Source organism: Oncorhynchus mykiss, chromosome 25 (genome assembly GCF_057628025.1).
Source record: "Oncorhynchus mykiss isolate SJ-2025 chromosome 25, ASM5762802v1, whole genome shotgun sequence".
Taxonomy (NCBI): domain Eukaryota; kingdom Metazoa; phylum Chordata; class Actinopteri; order Salmoniformes; family Salmonidae; genus Oncorhynchus; species Oncorhynchus mykiss.
Window position 1 is genome coordinate 82935001 of NC_143046.1, and position 22112 is coordinate 82957112.

Consider the following 22112-nt stretch of genomic DNA (forward strand, 5'->3'; position numbering starts at 1 on the left):
TGCTGTTCTGTTCTGTTCTGTACTGTTCTGCTCTGTGCTGTGCTGTGCTGTGCTGTTCTGTTCTGTGCTGTGCTGTGCTGTTCCATGCTGTTCTGTGCTGTTCTGTGCTGTTCTGTTCTGTTCTGTGCTGTTCTGTTCTGTACTGTGCTGTTCTATGCTGTTCTGTGCTGTTCTGTTCTGTGCTGTTCTGTTCTGTGCTGTGCTGTTCTGTGCTGTTCTGTTCTGTTCTGTTCTGTGCTGTTCTGTTCTGTTCTGTTTTGTGCTGTTCTGTGGTTAGGGCATCAAAGGGCAGGCATTATATAATAGCATCAAAGCATTCCTGTTACCATGGAGCCACCAAAAGTTTTGTATTTGGAAGTCGCCCATTATGTAGAAATAATGGGGATATTATGATTAATTGACAGAGGAAGAAAATCTATTATTCTAATGTATTCCTTCCTCCCTCGATCCATTTGTATCCTTCGTTTGCCAGAAATACAGGGCTCGTGAATTACATCGTATTATGCCATATGTTAAAAGATGGAGACTGCAGGGTAAAATTTTGATGATTTACGAAAGGTATACTACTTGAATAGAACAATATATAATAGGTCCAGGGCCACCCTAATGGATTAACAAGCGTTAAAGCAAGCTAGAAGCAGTATAAGTAGCACATACCGTTGGTGATCTTATGCTACAATATCTCAATGTTAATAACAGTCCCCGGTACAGAAAGTGATCAACATTAAGCATCAAATAAACAATTGTGTTCATTTCAATTTGTAAATCCAACAGTTATGCAGCGATTGCTCGGTTTTCAGGTGTGTTTGTTTGTAGTCGTGCTTGTGTTCTTTTTTAAAAATCAATCAGCTCACTGAGTGATACAAGTACTAACAAATACACCAACGATAGATTGGATAGGGTTGTAGTGGATAGTGGCAGGCAGAGTGAGAGTTATATTCGGACAAGGTGTACCTGGTGATGCCCGACTTAGAATGAGTCCTTGAGTTTGACCCTTACTTACTTCACTAACTTTTCACTCTTGATAAAGTAGACATGCATACAGATAATCACTTCTATTTCACTCTTTAAGTATATCAGCTGTTGACCATGTTTTGGTTAATATAAGATAATAGTAATTACAATATATGCCATTTAACAGACGCTGTTATCCAAAGCAACTGACGGTCATGCATGCATACATTTAACGTATGGGTTGTCCCGGGAAACGACCCTAATATCTTGGCGTTACAAGCCTCATGCTCTACCAACTGAACAACTTAACATCTTTCTTTGTCCTCATCTCATCCTACTGATAAATCTTGTAATGTCATGAAACCTACTACTTAAGTGTGTGTACTGTATGTATACACTGGCGTCCATTCTAACACCACGGTGTCTTAACGTATTGGGCCGAGGTCCATATAGGATCATGCAGCATGTGGTTCTACAAGGCAGACCAGCCAGCTGGCATCTCATCGAATGCTTTCAAATGTTATTGGGCTATGTTTTATACAGCAATCTCAAAACCAGTTGTTGTGATCTCACTGCAATGCATAAAACCACCCCAATAGCCTTATATAGTAGAGGTCAACAGATATACATTGGTAGGGTTGAATTTCAGGGTTGCTATGACTCTGATTTGGTCTCCATGCAGCCTAGGAAAAACTGTCTAAACCACAAAGGGCAATAACTTCCCATCAAACAAATCCTAGAGTTGTCTCTTGATTAATCACAATATCCGTGGACCTCTATGTATATTGCCAGAGTGACGTGCTTTACGAGATCATTCAGATAAAATACACACTCACCATCTTGGAGCTCTATGCAAAGAAACAATAGATGTGACTCAACAGCAAACTATAACTCTGTCTCTGATTATCACACATGATCAATATCCCTCTCATACATAGGAAGTAGAGAAACGTAGGGCTTGATTTGTGAAATGAGGTGTAAGAGGAGTCTTTCTTGTCAAAACAAGATGGATATAGATTGGAGAAAAAAATATCAACAGCAGATTGACCAAGGGAACAGGACATGTAAAAGAGAAATGTAAATCCATGCTAAATATTCAACAACAAAAAAATCTATACTGTTGCATGCCGTGTATATATACGTTTACCTTCAATGCATTGTTTTTGTCAACAAAAAGAAGTCATTTCTATAGAACTCATGACTAGATTTGCTAAGCTATTGTCCCCGACTCGACAAGCTTGGGTTAAAAAAAAAGTAAACGTACAGCTAGCTCAAAAGGAATATAAGAGCGCGACAACAACAAAAACATTTTGAAAACATGCTTTCTGAGCATTGTTTCAAGTGATCAATATAGCTTTAGCTAATCAAATTCATCTTGATTATAAAAAAATAATAATTGTGAGATCAAATGTGCCATGATAATTCCATTTACCTAGATCATCTTTGGTTGGCCAGGAGAATGTTTCAGAAAAAAAAAAAAAAAAAACAGTATTATTGTATGGCTCCAGTAGATGCACAGAAACGTTCACCCTAAACTACTCATAATAGAAGAAATATATATCGTTCGAGTTTCATGAAGCTTCTAGACTTTTGAAACAAAAATACCAAAATGATATCAAATCTAAAAATCTTAATGCAGTTATTAGTTGAGACAACATCAAGTATACCATGTTAGTTTACAATGTAAGTCATCAAACCCTTGTGAAGAAACCATTATTATACTCTATCATATCTACCTGAGCAGTTTTTCATGTAGTTCATGTTCTCCAGCGGGTGCCCTGGGATGCGGCACTGGAACCTGTGCTGCCAAAACTCAGGGAACCACGGGTTCCTGGTGTTGGTGTGGAGGCGGAGCTTCAGGAAGTAATCATCAAAAGACGTCACCTCCTCCGACTGCAGCTTCACAGTGATCCCGCCCACAGCCTCCTGTTCATAGCCCTCAACCACCTCATCTCTGTCTGCCCAGCCATCACTGTGGAGAGAGACACAGTAGCTTTGTAGTAACATCACTGTTAGGACTACTCTTTACCACCCTTAAATGGATGGTCCTTTAGAGCGTTTCAATGGCATCCTAAAAAATAAGTTTGGAACGGTTTTACATAAATCTGTCAGGGACTGAGACAAAAGGTTTTTGTTTGCCTACATCGAAGAGACAGACGTCGTAGAGTCTGAGGGATGTGACAAGACAGCATCTTCAAGCGTCACAACAAAAGCTGAAGCTATGGTGTGACAAAACCGCAAGAGAAAGAGAACTGAAGTCTGGGTGTTACTACTCTTACCTTCTGGGACAAGTAAAGTGCTTGCCAAGTGGCAAGGGCCTCAAAAGTGGTCAGCAAGACAGGACCAATATAAACTATGAGATTCTCTGTCTAGGAAAACTGTGTCCCAAACAAAGAATATTGCAGAGAGTATCAGAAGTAAAGTTAATTAATATAGTCTCTGTGTTGCGTGCACTCATGTCATAGCTTAGGGAGGAGAGATGAGCGTGCGCTCCAGGACACAAAAACATCACAGTAACATCATCACAGCTTCTTGCTCAAAGACTTCCACCACCTTACTATGCCCAGCCATCACTATAGGGGCCAGGACAGCTGAATCAGTATCATACAGATGCAGGATCTTAATTTGAGCCAGTTGCTACAGCAGTAAAATAATCCTGCAGCAGCAGGAAATGTGAATTATTATGTGGATTATAACTAATGGACATTGTTGTAGGGTATGATAGATTTTTGTTAGGGAAAATAAAGTCTGAAATTTCAAAGTGGAAATTACAAACTTTAGGAGCCTTTTAAAAACTCAAGTTTTCATTTCCTAAATTCTTAGCAAGCAAAGAGTGATCAAATTAAGATCTCACATCTGTTTATACTTCGAATGACACTCCTTGCAGTCTTGCCAGGGGAATATGCTAATGATACAAAAATGAAACAATTGAATGAATGTCCTCCTCCCTTCTCCAGCATGGCAACATCACCAGCATATAGCCATCTGTTTCACAGCACTACACACACACTATGTGCCAAGAACTTGCTGCTCTGACGTCAGCACATAGAAGTCATCACACAAACCATAGCAGGAACAAAACACACTCGACGAGGCCAAATCACTTTTATGTGGGACACAGAATTGTTGTATTGTCTAACCTTTACATAGATGGAAGGAACCCTATATACCCAAATCAAAGACAATGACAAATGTAATGTCAGCATTCAAGGAAAAAGCCCTGGTTCCTTGTCTCCTAGAGGGACCACACACACATGTAGTGTGCAAAAAATGGATACTCTACTCTACTGTACTCTTCTATACTCTACTGTGCTCTACTGTAGTCTACTCTAATTTACTCTACTCTACTCTCCGCTACTGTACTGTGCTCTACTTTAGTCTACTCTACTGTACTTTACTATACTCTACTCTACAGTACTCTACAGTACTGTACTGTACTGTACTCTACAGTACTCTACAGTACTGTACTGTATTGTACGCTACTCTCCTGTACTCTATTGTACTGTACTTTAATCTACTCTACTGTACTGTACTCTATTGTACTGTACTGTACTCTACTCAACTGTACTGTACTCTACTATACTGTATTGTATTCTACTCTAATGTATTCTACTATACTGTACTGTACTCTACTCTACACTCTACTCTACTGTATTGTACTCTAATCTACTGCACTCTACTGTACTGTAATCTATTATACTCTAGAGCAGTGGTTCCCAAACTTTTTGTAGTCCCGTAACATTCAAACATTCAACCTCCAGCTGCGTACCCCCTCTAGCACCAGGGGCAGCGCACTCTCAAATGTTGTTTTTTTGCCATCATTGTAAACCTGCCACACACACAGTACACTGTGCAATACATTTATTAAACATAAGAATCAGTGTGAGTTGTTGTCACAACTGGCAAGTGGGAAGTGACAAAGAGCTATTATAGGACAAGGGCACAAATAATAATACTAATCAATCATTTAGCTCTTTATTTAACCATCTTACATATAGAACCTCATTTGTTAATCGAAAACTGTGAATAACTCACCACAGGTTAATGAGAAGGGTGTGACATAACTGCAATGTTGGGTTGTATTGGAGAGAGTCTCAGTCTTAAATCATTTTCCACACACAGCCTGTGTCTGTATTTAGTTTTCATGCCAGTGAGGGCCGAGAGTCCACTCTCACATAGGTACATGGTTGCAAAGGGCATCAGTGTCTTAACAGCGCAATTTGCCAAGGCAGGATACACTGAGCTCGGCTCAATCCAGAAATATGGCAATTCAATTTTCACAGAACAGCTTGTTGCAATTCCGATGAGGCTCTCCTGTTCAGATATCGGTAAGTGGACTGGAGGCAGGGCATGAAAGGGATAATGAATCCAGTTGTTTGTCTCATCCGTTTCAGGAAAGTACCTGTGTAATTGCGCACCCAACTCACTCAGGAGCTTCACTATATCACATTTGACATTGTCTGTAAGCTTGAGTTCATTTGCACACACAAAAATCATACAATGATGGAAAGACCTGTGTGTTGTCCTTGTTAATGCAGACAGAGAAGAGCTCCAACTTATTTTTATTTATTTATTTAACTAGGCAAGTCAGTTAAGAAAAAAAATCTTACTTTCAATGACTGCCTAGGAACAGTGGGTTAACTGTTAAGGGGCAGAACAACAGAATTGTACCTTGTCAGCTCAGGGGTTTGAACTTGCAACCTTCTGGTCATTAGTCCACCACTCTAACCACTAGGCTACCCTACCCATAGCCTCAATTTTATCCGCACATTGAATATAGTTGCGGAGCGTCCCTGTAATCCTAGATTCAGGTCATTCAGGTGAGAAAAAATATCACCCAGGTAGGCCAGTCGTGTTAGAAATTCGTCATCATGTAAGCTGTCAGACAAGTGAAAATTACGGTCAGTAAAGAAAACTTTAAGCTCGTCTCTCAATTAAACATTTTTTTTTGTCAATACTTTGCCCCTTGATAACCAGCTGTATGTTGTAAAAGCGTTACATGGTCGCTGCCAATATCGTTGCATAGTGCAGAAAATACACAAGAGTTTAGGGGCCTTGCTCCCTGTCATAGGTTTTGCGCCATCAGTACAGATACCAACATGAGCAGCAGCTACGTTTGGCTACATACGGACCGTTAGTGGAATTTCTGCGAGAGAGGAACAGTTAATGTGATTGAATGTTCATTATTTGACTAGGCTACCAGTATTTGACATTGTGTTGTTATTTAAATGTGAATCATATTAATTATTATTTGATGTAGCCCTGCGGCTTTGAGGATACCCCAGTTTGGGAATACCTGCTCCAGAGTACTCTACTCTACTGTACTGTACTGTACACTACTATACTGTACTCTACTGTACTGTGCTCTACTGCACTCTACTCTACTTTACTTTACTCTACCCTACTCTACTGCACTGTACTCTACTGTACTGTACTCTACTGCACTCTACTCTACTCTACTTTACTCTACCCTACTCTACTGCACTGTACTGTACTGTACTGTACTGTACTCTACTCTACTGCACTGTACTGTACTATACTATACTATTCTCTACTGTACTCTACTCGACTGTACTCTACTCGACTGTACTCTACTCTACTGTAATCTATTGTACTATACTCTACTGTACTCTAATGCACTCTAGTGTACTCTATTGTACTGTACTTTACTCCACAGTATTGTCCTGTACATTACTCTACTCTACTGTAATTTACTCTAATCTGCTCTAATATACTGTACTGTACTCTACTGAACTCTACTGTAAAGTACTCTACTGTGATGTACTCTACTATACTGTACTCCACTCGACTGTACTGTACTGTACTCTACTCAACTGCACTCTACTCAACTGTACTGTGCTCTACTCAACTGTACAGTGCTTTACTCTACTGTACTGTATTGTACTCTACTATACTGTACTATACTATCCTATACTCGACTGTACTGTACTCTACTGTTCTGTGCTGTACTCTACTGTACTCTACTGTACTCTACTCTGCTGTACTCTACTGCACTCTACTACACTGTACTCGACTCTACTTAAATGTACTGTACTCTACTGTACTCTACTCTGCTGTACTGTATTGTACTGTACTCTACTGTACTGTACACTACTGTACTGTACTGTACTCTACTCTACTGTACTGTACACTACTCTACTGTACTGTACTCTACTGTACTGTACTGTACTGTATTGTACTGTACTCTACTCTACTGTACTGTACACTACTCTACTGTACTGTACACTACTCTACTGTACTGTACTCTACTGTACTGTACTGTACTCTACTCTGCTGTACTGTACTGTATTGTACTGTACTCTACTCTACTGTACTGTACACTACTCTACTGTACTGTACACTACTCTACTGTACTGTACTCTACTCTACTGTACTGTACTGTACACTACTCTACTGTACTGTACTCTACTCTACTGTACTGTACACTACTCTACTGTACTGTACTCTACTGTACTGTACTGTACTGTATTGTACTGTACTCTACTCTACTGTACTGTACACTACTCTACTGTACTGTACACTACTCTACTGTACTGTACTCTACTGTACTGTACTGTACTCTACTCTGCTGTACTGTACTGTATTGTACTGTACTCTACTCTACTGTACTGTACACTACTCTACTGTACTGTACTCTACTGTACTGTACTGTACTGTACTCTACTCTGCTGTACTGTACTGTATTGTACTGTACTCTACTCTACTGTACTCTACTCTACTCTACTCTACTGTACTGTACACTACTCTACTGTACTGTACTCTACTGTACTGTACTGTACTGTATTGTACTGTACTCTACTCTACTGTACTGTACACTACTCTACTGTACTGTACACTACTCTACTGTACTGTACTCTACTGTACTGTACTGTACTCTACTCTGCTGTACTGTACTGTATTGTACTGTACTCTACTCTACTGTACTGTACACTACTCTACTGTACTGCACTGTACTGTACTATACTATACTATTCTCTACTGTACTCTACTCGACTGTACTCTACTCGACTGTACTCTACTCTACTGTAATCTATTGTACTATACTCTACTGTACTCTAATGCACTCTAGTGTACTCTATTGTACTGTACTTTACTCCACAGTATTGTCCTGTACATTACTCTACTCTACTGTAATTTACTCTAATCTGCTCTAATATACTGTACTGTACTCTACTGAACTCTACTGTAAAGTACTCTACTGTGATGTACTCTACTATACTGTACTCCACTCGACTGTACTGTACTGTACTCTACTCAACTGCACTCTACTCAACTGTACTGTGCTCTACTCAACTGTACAGTGCTTTACTCTACTGTACTGTATTGTACTCTACTATACTGTACTATACTATCCTATACTCGACTGTACTGTACTCTACTGTTCTGTGCTGTACTCTACTGTACTCTACTGTACTCTACTCTGCTGTACTCTACTGCACTCTACTACACTGTACTCGACTCTACTTAAATGTACTGTACTCTACTGTACTCTACTCTGCTGTACTGTATTGTACTGTACTCTACTGTACTGTACACTACTGTACTGTACTGTACTCTACTCTACTGTACTGTACACTACTCTACTGTACTGTACTCTACTGTACTGTACTGTACTGTATTGTACTGTACTCTACTCTACTGTACTGTACACTACTCTACTGTACTGTACACTACTCTACTGTACTGTACTCTACTGTACTGTACTGTACTCTACTCTGCTGTACTGTACTGTATTGTACTGTACTCTACTCTACTGTACTGTACACTACTCTACTGTACTGTACACTACTCTACTGTACTGTACTCTACTCTACTGTACTGTACTGTACACTACTCTACTGTACTGTACTCTACTCTACTGTACTGTACACTACTCTACTGTACTGTACTCTACTGTACTGTACTGTACTGTATTGTACTGTACTCTACTCTACTGTACTGTACACTACTCTACTGTACTGTACACTACTCTACTGTACTGTACTCTACTGTACTGTACTGTACTCTACTCTGCTGTACTGTACTGTATTGTACTGTACTCTACTCTACTGTACTGTACACTACTCTACTGTACTGTACTCTACTGTACTGTACTGTACTGTACTCTACTCTGCTGTACTGTACTGTATTGTACTGTACTCTACTCTACTGTACTCTACTCTACTCTACTGTACTGTACACTACTCTACTGTACTGTACTCTACTGTACTGTACTGTACTGTATTGTACTGTACTCTACTCTACTGTACTGTACACTACTCTACTGTACTGTACACTACTCTACTGTACTGTACTCTACTGTACTGTACTGTACTCTACTCTGCTGTACTGTACTGTATTGTACTGTACTCTACTCTACTGTACTGTACACTACTCTACTGTACTGTATTGTACTGTACTCTACTGTACTCTACTCTGCTGTACTGTATTGTACTGTACTCTACTGTACTGTACACTACTGTACTGTACTGTACTCTACTCTACTGTACTGTACACTACTCTACTGTACTGTACTCTACTGTACTGTACTGTATTGTACTGTACTGTACTCTACTCTACTGTACTGCACTGCACTGTACTGTACTTTGGATAAAAGCCTCTGCAACAGTAAGTGGCATATCCACTGCATGAATGACAACACGCCTTTCCTCTCATTCTCCACACAGCTTACTGCACTGCTCTGCAAAACAATCTTTTTTCAGTTGCAAGTCTCCTTGACCCAGAAAGAAGGGATGGTCATCACCAGCCTCCTCAATCATCTAGATCTGTGTAATTCAAAGTCGGGTCACAATCCCAGGTAACTGCAGTAGGGGTTGACACTTTTATTTGACTAAATGTATTCAATGCTTTTCATTTTGATAAAAGATTTTAATGCAAGGAATTCAAGGTTATTTGTTAATGTACAAATTTACATTTTAAAGTTGTGTCATTAGATTTGGTGTGGGGTGGGGTCGTGCAGCGTGGTGTGGGGTGGGGTCGTGCAGCGTGGTGTGGGGTGGGGTCGTGCAGCGTGGTGTGGGGTGGGGTCGTGCAGCGTGGTGTGGGGGGGGTCGTACAGCGTGGTGTGGGGGGGGTCGTGCAGCGTGGTGTGGGGTGGGGTCGTGCAGCGTGGTGTGGGGTGGGGTCGTGCAGCGTGGTGTGGGGTGGGGTCGTGCAGCGTGGTGTGGGGTGGGGTCGTGCAGCGTGGTGTGGGGTGGGGTCGTGCAGCGTGGTGTGGGGTGGGGTCGTGCAGCGTGGTGTGGGGGGGGTCGTGCAGCGTGGTGTGGGGGGGGGGTCGTGCAGCGTGGTGTGGGGGGGGTCGTGCAGCGTGGTGTGGGGGGGGGTCGTGCAGCGTGGTGTGGGGTGGGGTCGTGCAGTGTGGTGTGGGGTGGAGTCGTGCAGCGTGGTGTGGGGTGGGGTCGTGCAGCGTGGTGTGGGGTGGGGTCGTGCAGCGTGGTGTGGGGTGGGGTCGTGCAGCGTGGTGTGGGGGGGGGTCGTACAGCGTGGTGTGGGGGGGGTCGTGCAGCGTGGTGTGGGGTGGGGTCGTGCAGCGTGGTGTGGGGTGGGGTCGTGCAGCGTGGTGTGGGGTGGGGTCGTGCAGCGTGGTGTGGGGTGGGGTCGTGCAGCGTGGTGTGGGGGGGGGTCGTGCAGCGTGGTGTGGGGGGGGGGTCGTGCAGCGTGGTGTGGGGGGGGTCGTGCAGCGTGGTGTGGGGGGGGGTCGTGCAGCGTGGTGTGGGGTGGGGTCGTGCAGCATGGTGTGGGGTGGGGTCGTGCGTCTAGCTTGTACAATGCCTTGCGGAAGTATTCACCCCCTTGGCGTTTTTCATATTTTGTTGCATTACAACCTGTAATTTAAATGGATTTTTATTTGAATTTCATGTAATGGACATACACAAAATAATCCAAATTGGTGAAGTGAAATTAAATAAAATCACATATTTCAAAGAATTATACAAAAAAAAAACGAAAATGTGGTGTGTGCATATGTATTCACCCCCTTTGATATGAAGCCCCTAAATAAGATCTGGTGCAACCAATTACCTTCAGTCACATAATTAATTAAATAAAGTCCACCTGTGTGCAATCTAAGTGTCATATGATCTGTCACATGATCTCAGTATATATACACAGGTTCTGAAAGGCCCCAGAGTCTGCAACACCACTAAACAAGGGGCACCACCAAGCAAGTGGCACCATGAAGACCAAGGAGCTCTCCAAACAGGTAAGGGACAAAGTTGTGTAGAAGTACAGATCAGGGTTGGGTTATAAAAAAATATCCAAAACTTTGAACATCCCACGGAGCACCATTAAATCCAGTATTAAAACATTGAAAGAAAATGGCACCACAACAAACCTGCCAAGAGAGGGCTGCCCACCTAAACTCACGAACCAGGCAAGGAGGGCATTAATCAGAGAGGCAACAAAGAGAAAAACACTTTTGGTGTTTGCCAAAAGGCATGTGTCAGACTCCCCAAACAAATGGAAGAAGGTACTCTGGTCAGATGAGACTAAAATGTAGCTTTTTGGCCATCAAGAAAAACGCTATGTCTGGCACAAACCCAACACCTCTCATCATCGGCAGGGACTGGGAAACTGGGCAGAATTGAAAGGAATGATGGATGGCACTAAATACAGGGAAATTCTTAAGGGAAACCTGTTTCAGTCTTCCACAGATTTGAGACTGGGACAGAGGTTCACCTTCCAGCAGGACAATGACCCTAAGCATACTGCACTCGAATGGTTTAAGGGGAAACATTTAAATGTCTTGGAATGGCCTAGTCAAAGCCCAGACCTCATTCCAATTGAGAATCTGTGGTATGACTTAAATAATGCTGTACACCAGCAGGAACCCGTCCAACTTGAAGGAGCTGGAGCAGTTTTGCCTTGAAGAATGGGCAAAAATCCCAGTGGCTAGATGTGCCAAGCTTATAGAGACATACCCCAAGATACTTGCAGCTGTAATAGCTGCAAAAGATGGCTCTACAAAGTATTGAGTTTGGTGGGGTGAATAGTTATGCATGGTCAAGTTTTCAGTTTTTTTGTCTTATTTCTTGTTTGTCTCACATTTTTTTTTATTTTGCATCCTCAAAGTGGTATGCATGTTGTGTAAATTAAATGACACAAACCCCCCAAAATCTATTTAAATTCCAGGTTGTAAGGCAACAAAACCCCACCATTCTGTACTAACTAATTTTTATTCAGACATATGGAACAACACAAATAAATAATCATAACATTTAAAACTATATAAATATAAAAACATATACAAACATAAGACTCATAAATATCAAAAAGAAGTAACAAAGACCAATAGAAACAAATTGTAGCATATAAATTCAAATAAAAAAAGATAATTTAATTATTACACTATTACCCTATTAATAACAAAAAACACACAAATCAAACTAAATTGCACACATCCGACATCACACAAATACACACATAGAATAACACACTTATAAAGAAGCGAACCTGATTATTACACTACTGCACTTCAAACAGGAAACACACAAACTAAATTGCACAACTAATTGCATTAGTACTGTACAAAATTTGAGGTGCGCTATTTGATAGATTCCCCCGCTCCCCCTACCTCGGGCTTCCAGTCAACCTACCCCAGCCCCCTCCCCGTCTCGTACTTCTGAGTGGGAGACCTTCCCAGGCAGTAGCCTGCCTAACTCACAGACTGGAATCATGGCGCCGACTCCAACAAGGTTAATTGACCCACAGTCCCACACGGTGACATGATATCATTGACGCCACGTGCAAATGAGCGATAGAAAACCGGTCGCGCAAATGTCACCATTCGGAATATTTTTATTTAATTTTTGGGTGCGGCCGCCCATGCCGTCCCCGGCTGCTGCCCATGTCACCTATGCCTAAATCTGCCACTGGGGTCGTGAGTTATTCTTCGGAAAACAAATGAGGTCCCCAGAATACCACTGATCTAGATGGACCCAATCTTCCACACAGCCCAGGATGGATGGATGGTCACCACCAACCACTTACTGCACTGCTCTGCAAAACAATCTTTTTTCAGTTGCAAGTCTCCTTGACCCAGAAAGAAACAGCCACACCAATTCCATGTCCTATTCATCCTTCACAGAGACGTCACAAGCTGCATAACTCAACTACAGAGATTTTTATATCTGATTTATACGACTTACTTTGTTTGTATTTCTGTCTTTTGATGAGGAACTGTCCAAACCGTTTTCCAGGGTTAGCCTGAATGGTCCAACTGTATTGCTATCTTGTGAAAGGAAACGACTACCTGTAAGAACATCTGAGACCAGGCTATTTCAGGGCAGTTTGAGCTGTTAGCTTGAGCTTCACTACTCCTGTCAGGTATTCATGCTAGCTAGCTCCATCCTCAATGGATAGATACAGTCGAACTACAGTGAGGGAATGTCTTCCAGCTGATGTGCTTTGATGCTCAGTAGTCCTCACCACTGGGCTCTGTGCTGGAGATGCTACCCCACATTACCCCAGTCTCCCACTGAGTCTGTGATCTGACAGGGGGTGAGGGAGCTGTCCCATATTACCCAAGCCTCCCCAGTTTGCCTGTGACCTGACAGGAGAGAGAGAGAGAGAGAGAGAGAGAGAGAGAGACGGAGAGAGAGAGAGACAGAGAGGGAGAAAGAAAGAGAGAGAGAGAGGGAGAGAGAGAAAGAGACGGAGAGAGAGAGCGAGAGGGAGAGGGAGAGAGAGAAAGAGACGGAGAGAGAGAGAGCGAGTGAGAGAGAGAGAGAGAGAGCGAGTGAGAGAGAGCGAGTGTGAGAGAGAGAGAGACGGAGAGAGAGAGAGCGAGAGAGAGAGAGGGAGAGACGGAGAGAGAGAGAGAGAGAGAGAGAGGGTGAAAGAAAGAGAGAGAGAGAGACGGAGAGAGCGAGGGAGAGAGAGAGAGACGGCGAGGGAGAGAGAGAGAGACAGAGAGGGAGAGCGAGGGAGAGAGAGAGAGCGAGGGAGAGAGGAAGAGAGAGAGAGAGAGAGACTCACTGTCTAACCATGCATTATTCAGGGGTGTGAGTGTGAATCAAAGCTTCTTTCTTCTTTCAGAAGGAACTCCACTACTGCTAGAATAATAATAATTATTATTGTGTTCCAGTATAAACTCTGAGTAAACCATGGGGGCCTTAGTCTGAAATATCAAAGATACAAACAGCAACATATTATTTTGAACAATCCTCAAGAGTCATGATAATAATTTTGTGTTTCCATATGATGAAAATGAGGTCAATCACTCCACAAAATGGAGTAAGGTAAGAACAGCAAATACAGTGCATTCGGAAAGTATTCAGACCCCTTGACTTTTTCCACATTTTGTTACGTTACAGCCTTATTATGAAATGGATTAAATAACTAAAAAATTCTCATCAATCTACACACAATACCCCATAATGACAAATCGAAAACAAGTTTTTAGAATGTTCGCAAAGTAATAAATATATAAAACAGAAATACTTGATTTACATAAGTATTCAGACCCTTTGCTATGAGACTCGAAATTGAGCTGAGGTGCATCCTGTTTCCATTGATCCTCCTTCAGATGTCTCTACAACTTGATTGGAGTCCACCTGTGGTAAATGTAATTGATTGTACATGATTTGGAAAGGCACACACCCACAGTTGACAGCACATGTCAGAGCAAAAACCAAGCCATGAGGTTGAAGGAATTGTCTGTAGAACACTGAGACAAGATTGTGTCGAGGCACAGATCTGGGGAAGAGTCCTAAAAATGTTCTGCAGCATTGAAGGTCCACAGTGGCCTCTGTCATTCTTAAATGGAAGAAGTTTGGAACCACCAAGACTCTTCCTAGAGCTGGCCACCTGGACAAACTGAGCAATCAGGGGAGAAGGGCCTTGTTCAGGGAGGTGACCAAGAACCCGATGGTCACTTTGACAGATCTCCAGAGTTCCTCTGTGTAGATGGAAGAACCTTCCAGAAGGACAAACATCTCTCCAGCACAGACGGGCCAGACAGAAGCCACTCCTCAGTAAAAGGCACATGAGAGCCTGCTTGCAGTTTGCCAAAAAACACCTAAATGACTCTCAGACCTTAAGAAACAAGATTCTCTGGTCTGATGAAACAAAGGTTGAACTCTTTGGCCTGAATGCCAAGTGTCACGATTGAGGGAAAGATCAACGAAGCAAAGTACAGAGAGATCCTTGATGAAAACCTCCTCCAGAGCGCTCAGGACCTCAGACTGGGACAAAGGTTCACAGTCCAACAGGACAACAACCCTAAGCACACTGCCAAGTTGCTGGATGTCCTTGAGTGGTCCAGCCAGAGCCCGGACTTGAATCCGATGGAACATCTTTGGAGAGACCTGATAATAGCTGTGCAGTGACGCTCCCCATCCAACCTCAAAGAGTCTGAGAGGATCTGCAGAGAAGAATGGAAGAAACTCCACAAATACAAGTGTGCCAAACTTGTGGCGTCATACCCAAGAAGACTCGAGGCTGTAATTGTTGCCAAAGATGCTTCAACAAAGTACTGAGTAAAGGGTCTGAATACTTATGTAAATGTGATATTTCCATTTTTATTTGTAATAAATGTGCAAACATTTCTAAAATATTTTTTTTGCATTGTCATTATGGGGTATTATGTGTACATTGATGAGGGGAAAAACGGTTTAATGTATTTTAGAATAAGGCTGTAAAAAAGTCAAGGAGTCTGAATACTTTCCCAATGCACTGTATGTAATTCTGGGGCCTAATGTATCAAGCGTCCCCCCCCGTCCCCCAAAATGTATCCTAGATCAACACTCCTACTTTGAAACTTTGAAAATATTCCATTTAACCCATTCCTGAGACTAATAACGATTATGTACAATGATCAATGTTCTGTGGGGACCAACAGTTTACCTGCCGATGAGAAGGAACTCCCCTGCCACTCCAAGTCGTCTCATAGCCATGAGGAGCCCACGGACCGTCATGCCCTCACAGAAGCAGACGACCACCCGGGCCTTGGGCAGACGTTCTCTCAGCTTCCTCAGCAGCCTGTCAAAGTGCTTCTCCCCTGCATTGCTGTAGATCTTGTCTGAATGGGCGATACACAGCCCCTCCTGAGAGGCCAGATCCTTAAAGGCTTCCATACCACTCTCTCCATAGTTACCTGGGGAAATAATCAGCATTAACAAGCAAAACACAATTATATCATGGTTTTAAAGTTGAACACATTTTAAAATACAATAGTATTTAAAAGGTTGACTCAAAATTCTACATTCCGAAGAAGTTTAAGACACTTTGTATTATAACTTTACCTGTCATTTTTGCCAACAAGCCAAACGCAACAGCACTGCAACCCATATCTAGTGGCTGGCTGCATTTCAACCTTTCAGTCTGCTTGTTATCACTCTATTTCAGAGACGGAAGTGCCATGTCACTGTATCTCACTGTATTTAATAATAATAATAATAATAATAAAGAATACTAATCATTCTGCTCATCGGTCTGACAAATAACGAAGGTGCACCAGAACAGAAACGTAATTGAGTTTTAATCAGTTCATCACCAAGTCTCCCTCACTGCAGAAAGATCAGAGGTCTGTTTCCTGCATCCCAAATGGCACCCTATTCCCTTTAAAGTGCACTACTTTTGACCCGGGCCCATAGGGATAGTGCACTGTTTTGACCAGGGCCCATAGGGCTCTGGTCAAAAGTAGTGCACTATGTAGGGAATATTCTGCAATAGGATGCACACTGTGACTATGAGGAACGTTCATATGCACATCAGGCAGGCAGTTATGACCCTGATGTCATTCAGACATCTCATCACCTGGAACTGTGGAAAGTGGGTGGGGTTATATCCTTCCTGTTTGGCCCTGTCCGGGGGTGTCCTCGGAATGGGCCACAGTGTCTCCTGACCCCTCCTGTCTCAGCCTCCAGTATTTATGCTGCAGTAGTTTATGTGTCGGGGGGCTAGGGTCAGTTTGTTATATCTGGAGTACTTCTCCTGTCCTATTCGGTGTCCTGTGTGAATCTAAGTGTGCGTTCTCTAATTCTCTCCTTCTCTCTTTCTCTCTCTCGGAGGACCTGAGCCCTAGGACCATGCCCCAGGACTACCTGACATGATGACTCCTTGCTGTCCCCAGTCCACCTGGCTGTGCTGCTGCTCCAGTTTCAACTGTTCTGCCTTATTATTATTCGACCATGCTGGTCATTTATGAACATTTGAACATCTTGGCCATGTTCTGTTATAATCTCCACCCGGCACAGCCAGAAGAGGACTGGCCATCCCACATATGCTCTCTCTAATTCTCTCTTTCTTTCTCTCTCTCGGAGGACCTGAGCCCTAGGACCATGCCCCAGGAATACCTGAAATGATGACTCCTTGCTGTCCCCAGTCCACCTGACTGTGCTGCTGCTCCAGTTTCAACTATTCTGCCTTATTATTATTCGACCATGCTGGTCATTTATGAACATTTGAACATCTTGACCATGTTTTGTTATAATCTCCACCCGGCACAGCCAGAAGAGGACTGGCCACCCCACATAGCCTGGTTCTTCTCTAGGTTTCTTCCTAGGTTTTGGCCTTTTCTAGGGAGTTTTTCCTAGCCACCGTGCTTCTACACCTGCATTGCTTGCTGTTTGGGGTTTTAGGCTGGGTTTCTGTACAGCACTTTGAGATATCAGCTGATGTACGAAGGGCTATATAAATAAATTTGATTTGATTTGAACTGGAATCTTAATTAATGTATAATAATCTACAGACCAGCAAAGATTTGTCTAACTAACCCAAGATAGACCACAGCATGTCATTTCCAATGAGAGTAAATGAATCCCAGTTGGAAGAACAAGCAAGGAGTTTGGCAGAGCCAAGCACGAGCTAGTGAGATCCTGTTGGTGCATTTGAGCATTTATTTGCACATTTCCATTAGGGAACACCTACTCTGTGAAGTGCAGCGTGTGCAAAACTCAATTCACCCTTGAACTCCTTCTAAACAACGTAACTTTTTGAAACTTTGGCAAAGGCTAAAGTCTACAAAACGCAGTCCACTCTGTGTGTTACATATTCTAGTTTTGGAAACAGAAAACTGTATGGAGATCAAATGTTTAATTGATGAGAAAATTAGCTGAACATCGGACAAAATCCATCTCGCACCATCTTCTCCCACTGCTAGCCACTAGGCTTCCTCTCATCACCATATTTGGTAGTGAGAGGAAACGCCAACCGGATGCTTCACGTTTATACGTCTGGTGAAATATCTACCGTCAGCCAGCCAGGAGCTGCCAGAGTCGTCAGCCAGCCAGGAGCTGCCAGAGTCGTCAGCCAGCCAGGAGCTGCCAGAGTCGTCAACCAGCCAGGAGCTGCCAGAGCCGTCAACCAGCTAGGAGCTGCCAGAGCCGTCACCCAGCCAGGAGCTGCCAGAGCCGTCAACCAGTCTGAGCTACCTCTCAGTCCTAAGCTACCTCTCAGTCTGTGTTTGTTCGCCACGCGGTACTGGGTTTGTTCGCCACACGGTACTGGGTTTGTTCGCCACACGGTACTGGGTTTGTTCGCCACACGGTACTGGGTTTGTTCGCCACACGGTACTGGGTTTGTTCGCCACACGGTACTGGGTTTGTTCGCCACACGGTACTGGGTTTGTTCGCCACACGGTACTGTTTCGGTTTTGTTCACGTTTATTGTTTTGTGTTCATGTTGAGTTTTTCGTGTTAAAAACCATGGACACTTACCACGCCGCATCTTGGTCCGATCCTTGCTACACCTCTTCAGAGGAAGAGGAGGAAAACATTTACAGATAGTGAATATGGAGTACTGGGGTGTGGTTGTGAATAGTGAGTAGTGGGTTGTTGTAGTGAATTTTGAATAGCGGGTTGTGGTAGTGAATAGTGAACAGCGGGTTGTGGTAGTGAGTAGTGAGCAGTGGGTTGTGATTGTGGATAGTGAGTAGTGAGTAGTGGGTTGTGGTAATGAATAGTGAGTAGTGGGTTGTGGTTGTGAATAGTGAATAGTGAGTAGTGGATTGTGGTTGTGAATAGTAAGTAGTGAGTAGTGGGTTGTGGTTGTGAATAGTGAGTAGTGGGTTGTGGTAGTGAATAATGAATAGCAGGTTGTGGAAGTGAATAGTGAGTAGTGGGGGGTTGTAGTGAATAGTGAGTAGTGGGTTGTGGTAGCAAATAGTGAGTAGTGGGTTGTGGTTGTGAATAGTGAGTAGTGGGTTGTGGTAGTGAATAATGCATAGCAGGTTGTGGAAGTGAATAGTGAGTAGTGGGGTGTTGTAGTGAACAGTGAGTAGTGAGTAGTGGGTTGTGGTAGTGAATAATGAATGGTGAGTAGTGGGTTGTGGTGGTGAATAGTGGGTAGTGGGTTGTGATAGTGAATAGGGAGTTGTGGGTTGTGGTTGTGAATAGTGCATAGTGGGATGTGGTAGTGAAAAGTGACATGTGGGTTGTGGTAGTGAATAGTGTGTAGTGGGTTGTGGTAGTGAATAGTGAATAGTGAGCAGTGGGACGTGGTAGCAAATAGTGAATGGTGAGTAGTGGGTTGTGGTTGTGGTAGTGAATAGTGAACAGTGGGTTGTAGTAGTGAATAGTGGGTAGTAGTTTGCAGTAGTGAATAGTGAGTAGTGGGTTGTGATTGTGGATAGTAAGTAGTGAGTAGTGGGTTGTGGTAGCGAATAGTGAATAGTGAGTAGTGGGTTGTGGTAGTGAATAATGAATAATGAATAGCAGGTTGTGGAAGTGAATAGTGAGTAGTGGGGGGTTGTAGTGAATAGTGAGTAGTGGGTTGTGGTAGCAAATAGTGAATAGTGAGTAGTGGGTTGTGGTTGTGAATAGTGAGTAGTGGGTTGTGGTAGTGAATAATGCATAGCAGGTTGTGGAAGTGAATAGTGAGTAGTGGGGTGTTGTAGTGAACAGTGAGTAGTGAGTAGTGGGTTGTGGTAGTGAATAATGAATGGTGAGTAGTGGGTTGTGGTGGTGAATAGTGGGTAGTGGGTTGTGATAGTGAATAGGGAGTTGTGGGTTGTGGTTGTGAATAGTGCATAGTGGGATGTGGTAGTGAAAAGTGACATGTGGGTTGTGGTAGTGAATAGTGAATAGTGAGCAGTGGGACGTGGTAGCAAATAGTGAATGGTGAGTAGTGGGTTGTGGTTGTGGTAGTGAATAGTGAACAGTGGGTTGTAGTAGTGAATAGTGGGTAGTAGTTTGCAGTAGTGAATAGTGAGTAGTGGGTTGTGATTGTGGATAGTAAGTAGTGAGTAGTGGGTTGTGGTAGCGAATAGTGAATAGTGAGTAGTGGATTGTGGTTGTGAATAGTGAGTAGTGGATTATGGTAGTGAATAATGCATAGCAAGTTGTGGAAGTGAATAGTGAGTAGTGGGGTGTTGTAGTGAGTAGTGAGTAGTGGGTTGTGGTGGTGAATAATAAATGGTGAGTAGTGGGTTGTGGTGGTGAATAGTGAATAGTAGGTTGTGATAGTGAATAGGGAGTTGTGGGTTGTGGTTGTGAATAGTGCATAGTGGGATGTGGTAGTGAAAAGTGACCTGTGGGTTGTTGTAGTGAATAGTGTGCAGTGGGTTGTGGTAGTGAATAGTGAGCAGTGGGACGTGGTATTGAATAGTGAGCTGGGAGTTGTGGTAGTGAAAAGTGAGTTTTGGGTATTGGGTAGTGAAATGTGAGAAGTGAATAGTGGGTAGTGAATAGTGGGTTGTGGTAGTGAATAGTGAGCAGTGGATTGTGAATAGGGAGTAGTGGGTAGTGAAAAGTGAGTAGTGGGTTGTGATAGTAAATAGTGAGAGGCGGGTTGCGGTAGTGAATAGTGAATAGCGGGTAGTGAGTATTGAGTAGTGGGTTGTGGTAGTGAATAGTGAGTAGTGGGTATTGAATAGGGAATAGTGAGTAGTGAATATTGAGTAGTAGGTTGTGGTAGTAAAATAGTGAGTACTGGGTTGTGCTAGTGAATAGTGAGCAGTGGGTTGTTGTATTGAATAGTGAGTAGTGGGTTGTGGTAGTGAATAGTGAATAGTGGGTTATGGTTGTGAATAATGCGTATTTGGTTAAGGTAGTGAATAGTGAGTAGTGGGTTGTGGTAGTGAATAATGTGCAATGGGTTGTGGTAGTGAATAGTGAGTAGTGGGATGTAGTAGTGAATGTGAGTTGTGGGTTGTGGTAGTGAATCGTGAGTAGTGGGTTGTGGTAGTGAATCGTGAGCAGTGGGTTGTGGTACTGAATAGTGAGCAGGGGGTTGTGGTAGTGAAAAGTGAGTTTTGGGTAGTGACATGTGAGTAGTGAATAGTGGCTAGTGAATAGTGGGTTGTTGTAGTGAATAGTGAGCAGTGGATTGTGGTAGTGAATAGTTAGCAGTGGGCTGTGATTGGGAATAGTGAGTAGTGGGTTGTGGTAGTGAATAGTGAATAGTGAGTCGTGGGTTGTGATTGGGAATAGTGAGTAGTGGGTTGTGGTAGTGAATAGTCAATAGTGAGTAGTGGGTTGTTTTAGCGAATAGTGAGTAGTGGGTTGTGGTTATGATTAGTGAGTAGAGTGTTGTGGTAGTGAATAATGAAAAGCAGGTTGTGATAGTGAATAGGGAGGAGTGGGTTGTGGTTGTGAATAGTGCGTAGTGGGTTGAGGTAGTGAATAGTGAGCAGTGGGTTGTGGTAGTTAAATGGTATGCAGTGGGTTGTGGTAATGAATAGTGAGCAGTGGGTTGTGGTAGTGAATAGTGAGTAGTGAGTAATGGGTTGTGGTAGCAAAATGTGAATAGTGACCAGTTGGTTGTTGTAGTGAATAGGGAGTAGTGGGTTGTGGTTGTGAATAGCGCGTAGTGGTTTGTGGTGGTGAATAGTGAGTAGTAGTTTGTGGTAGTGAATATGGAGGAGTGGGTTGTGGTAGTGAATATGGAGTAGTGGGTTGTGGTTGTGAATAGCGCGTAGTGGTTTGTGGTGGTGAATAGTGAGTAGTAGTTTGTGGTAGTGAATATGGAGTAGTGGGTTGTGGTAGTGAATATGGAGTAGTGGGTTGTGGTTGTGAATAGTGCGTAGGTGGTTGTGGTGGTGAATAGTGAGTAGTGGGTTGTGGTAGCAAATAGTGAGTAGTGGGTTGTGGTTGTGAACAGTGAGCAGTGGGTTGTGGTAGTGAATAGTGGGTTGTCGTTGTGAATAGTGAGTAGTCGGTTGTGGTAGTTAATTATGAGCAGTGAGTTGTGGTAATGAA

At 43.0% G+C, this 22112-nt stretch overlaps 1 protein-coding gene across 2 annotated transcripts in view; it reads right to left on the minus strand.

Moving 5' to 3' along the window:
* Window positions 1-22112, minus strand: part of LOC110504240 (metabotropic glutamate receptor 1-like) — a 39196-nt gene that overhangs the window by 10658 nt on the left and 6426 nt on the right. For both annotated transcript variants that reach the window (XM_090221302.1, XM_090221301.1), the window contains exons 3-4: window positions 15820-16069; window positions 2691-2926 (exon numbers count right to left, since the gene is read on the minus strand). In XM_090221302.1, the coding sequence (XP_090077428.1) occupies window positions 2691-2926; window positions 15820-16069 (486 nt within the window). The remainder of the gene's footprint in view (window positions 1-2690; window positions 2927-15819; window positions 16070-22112) is intronic.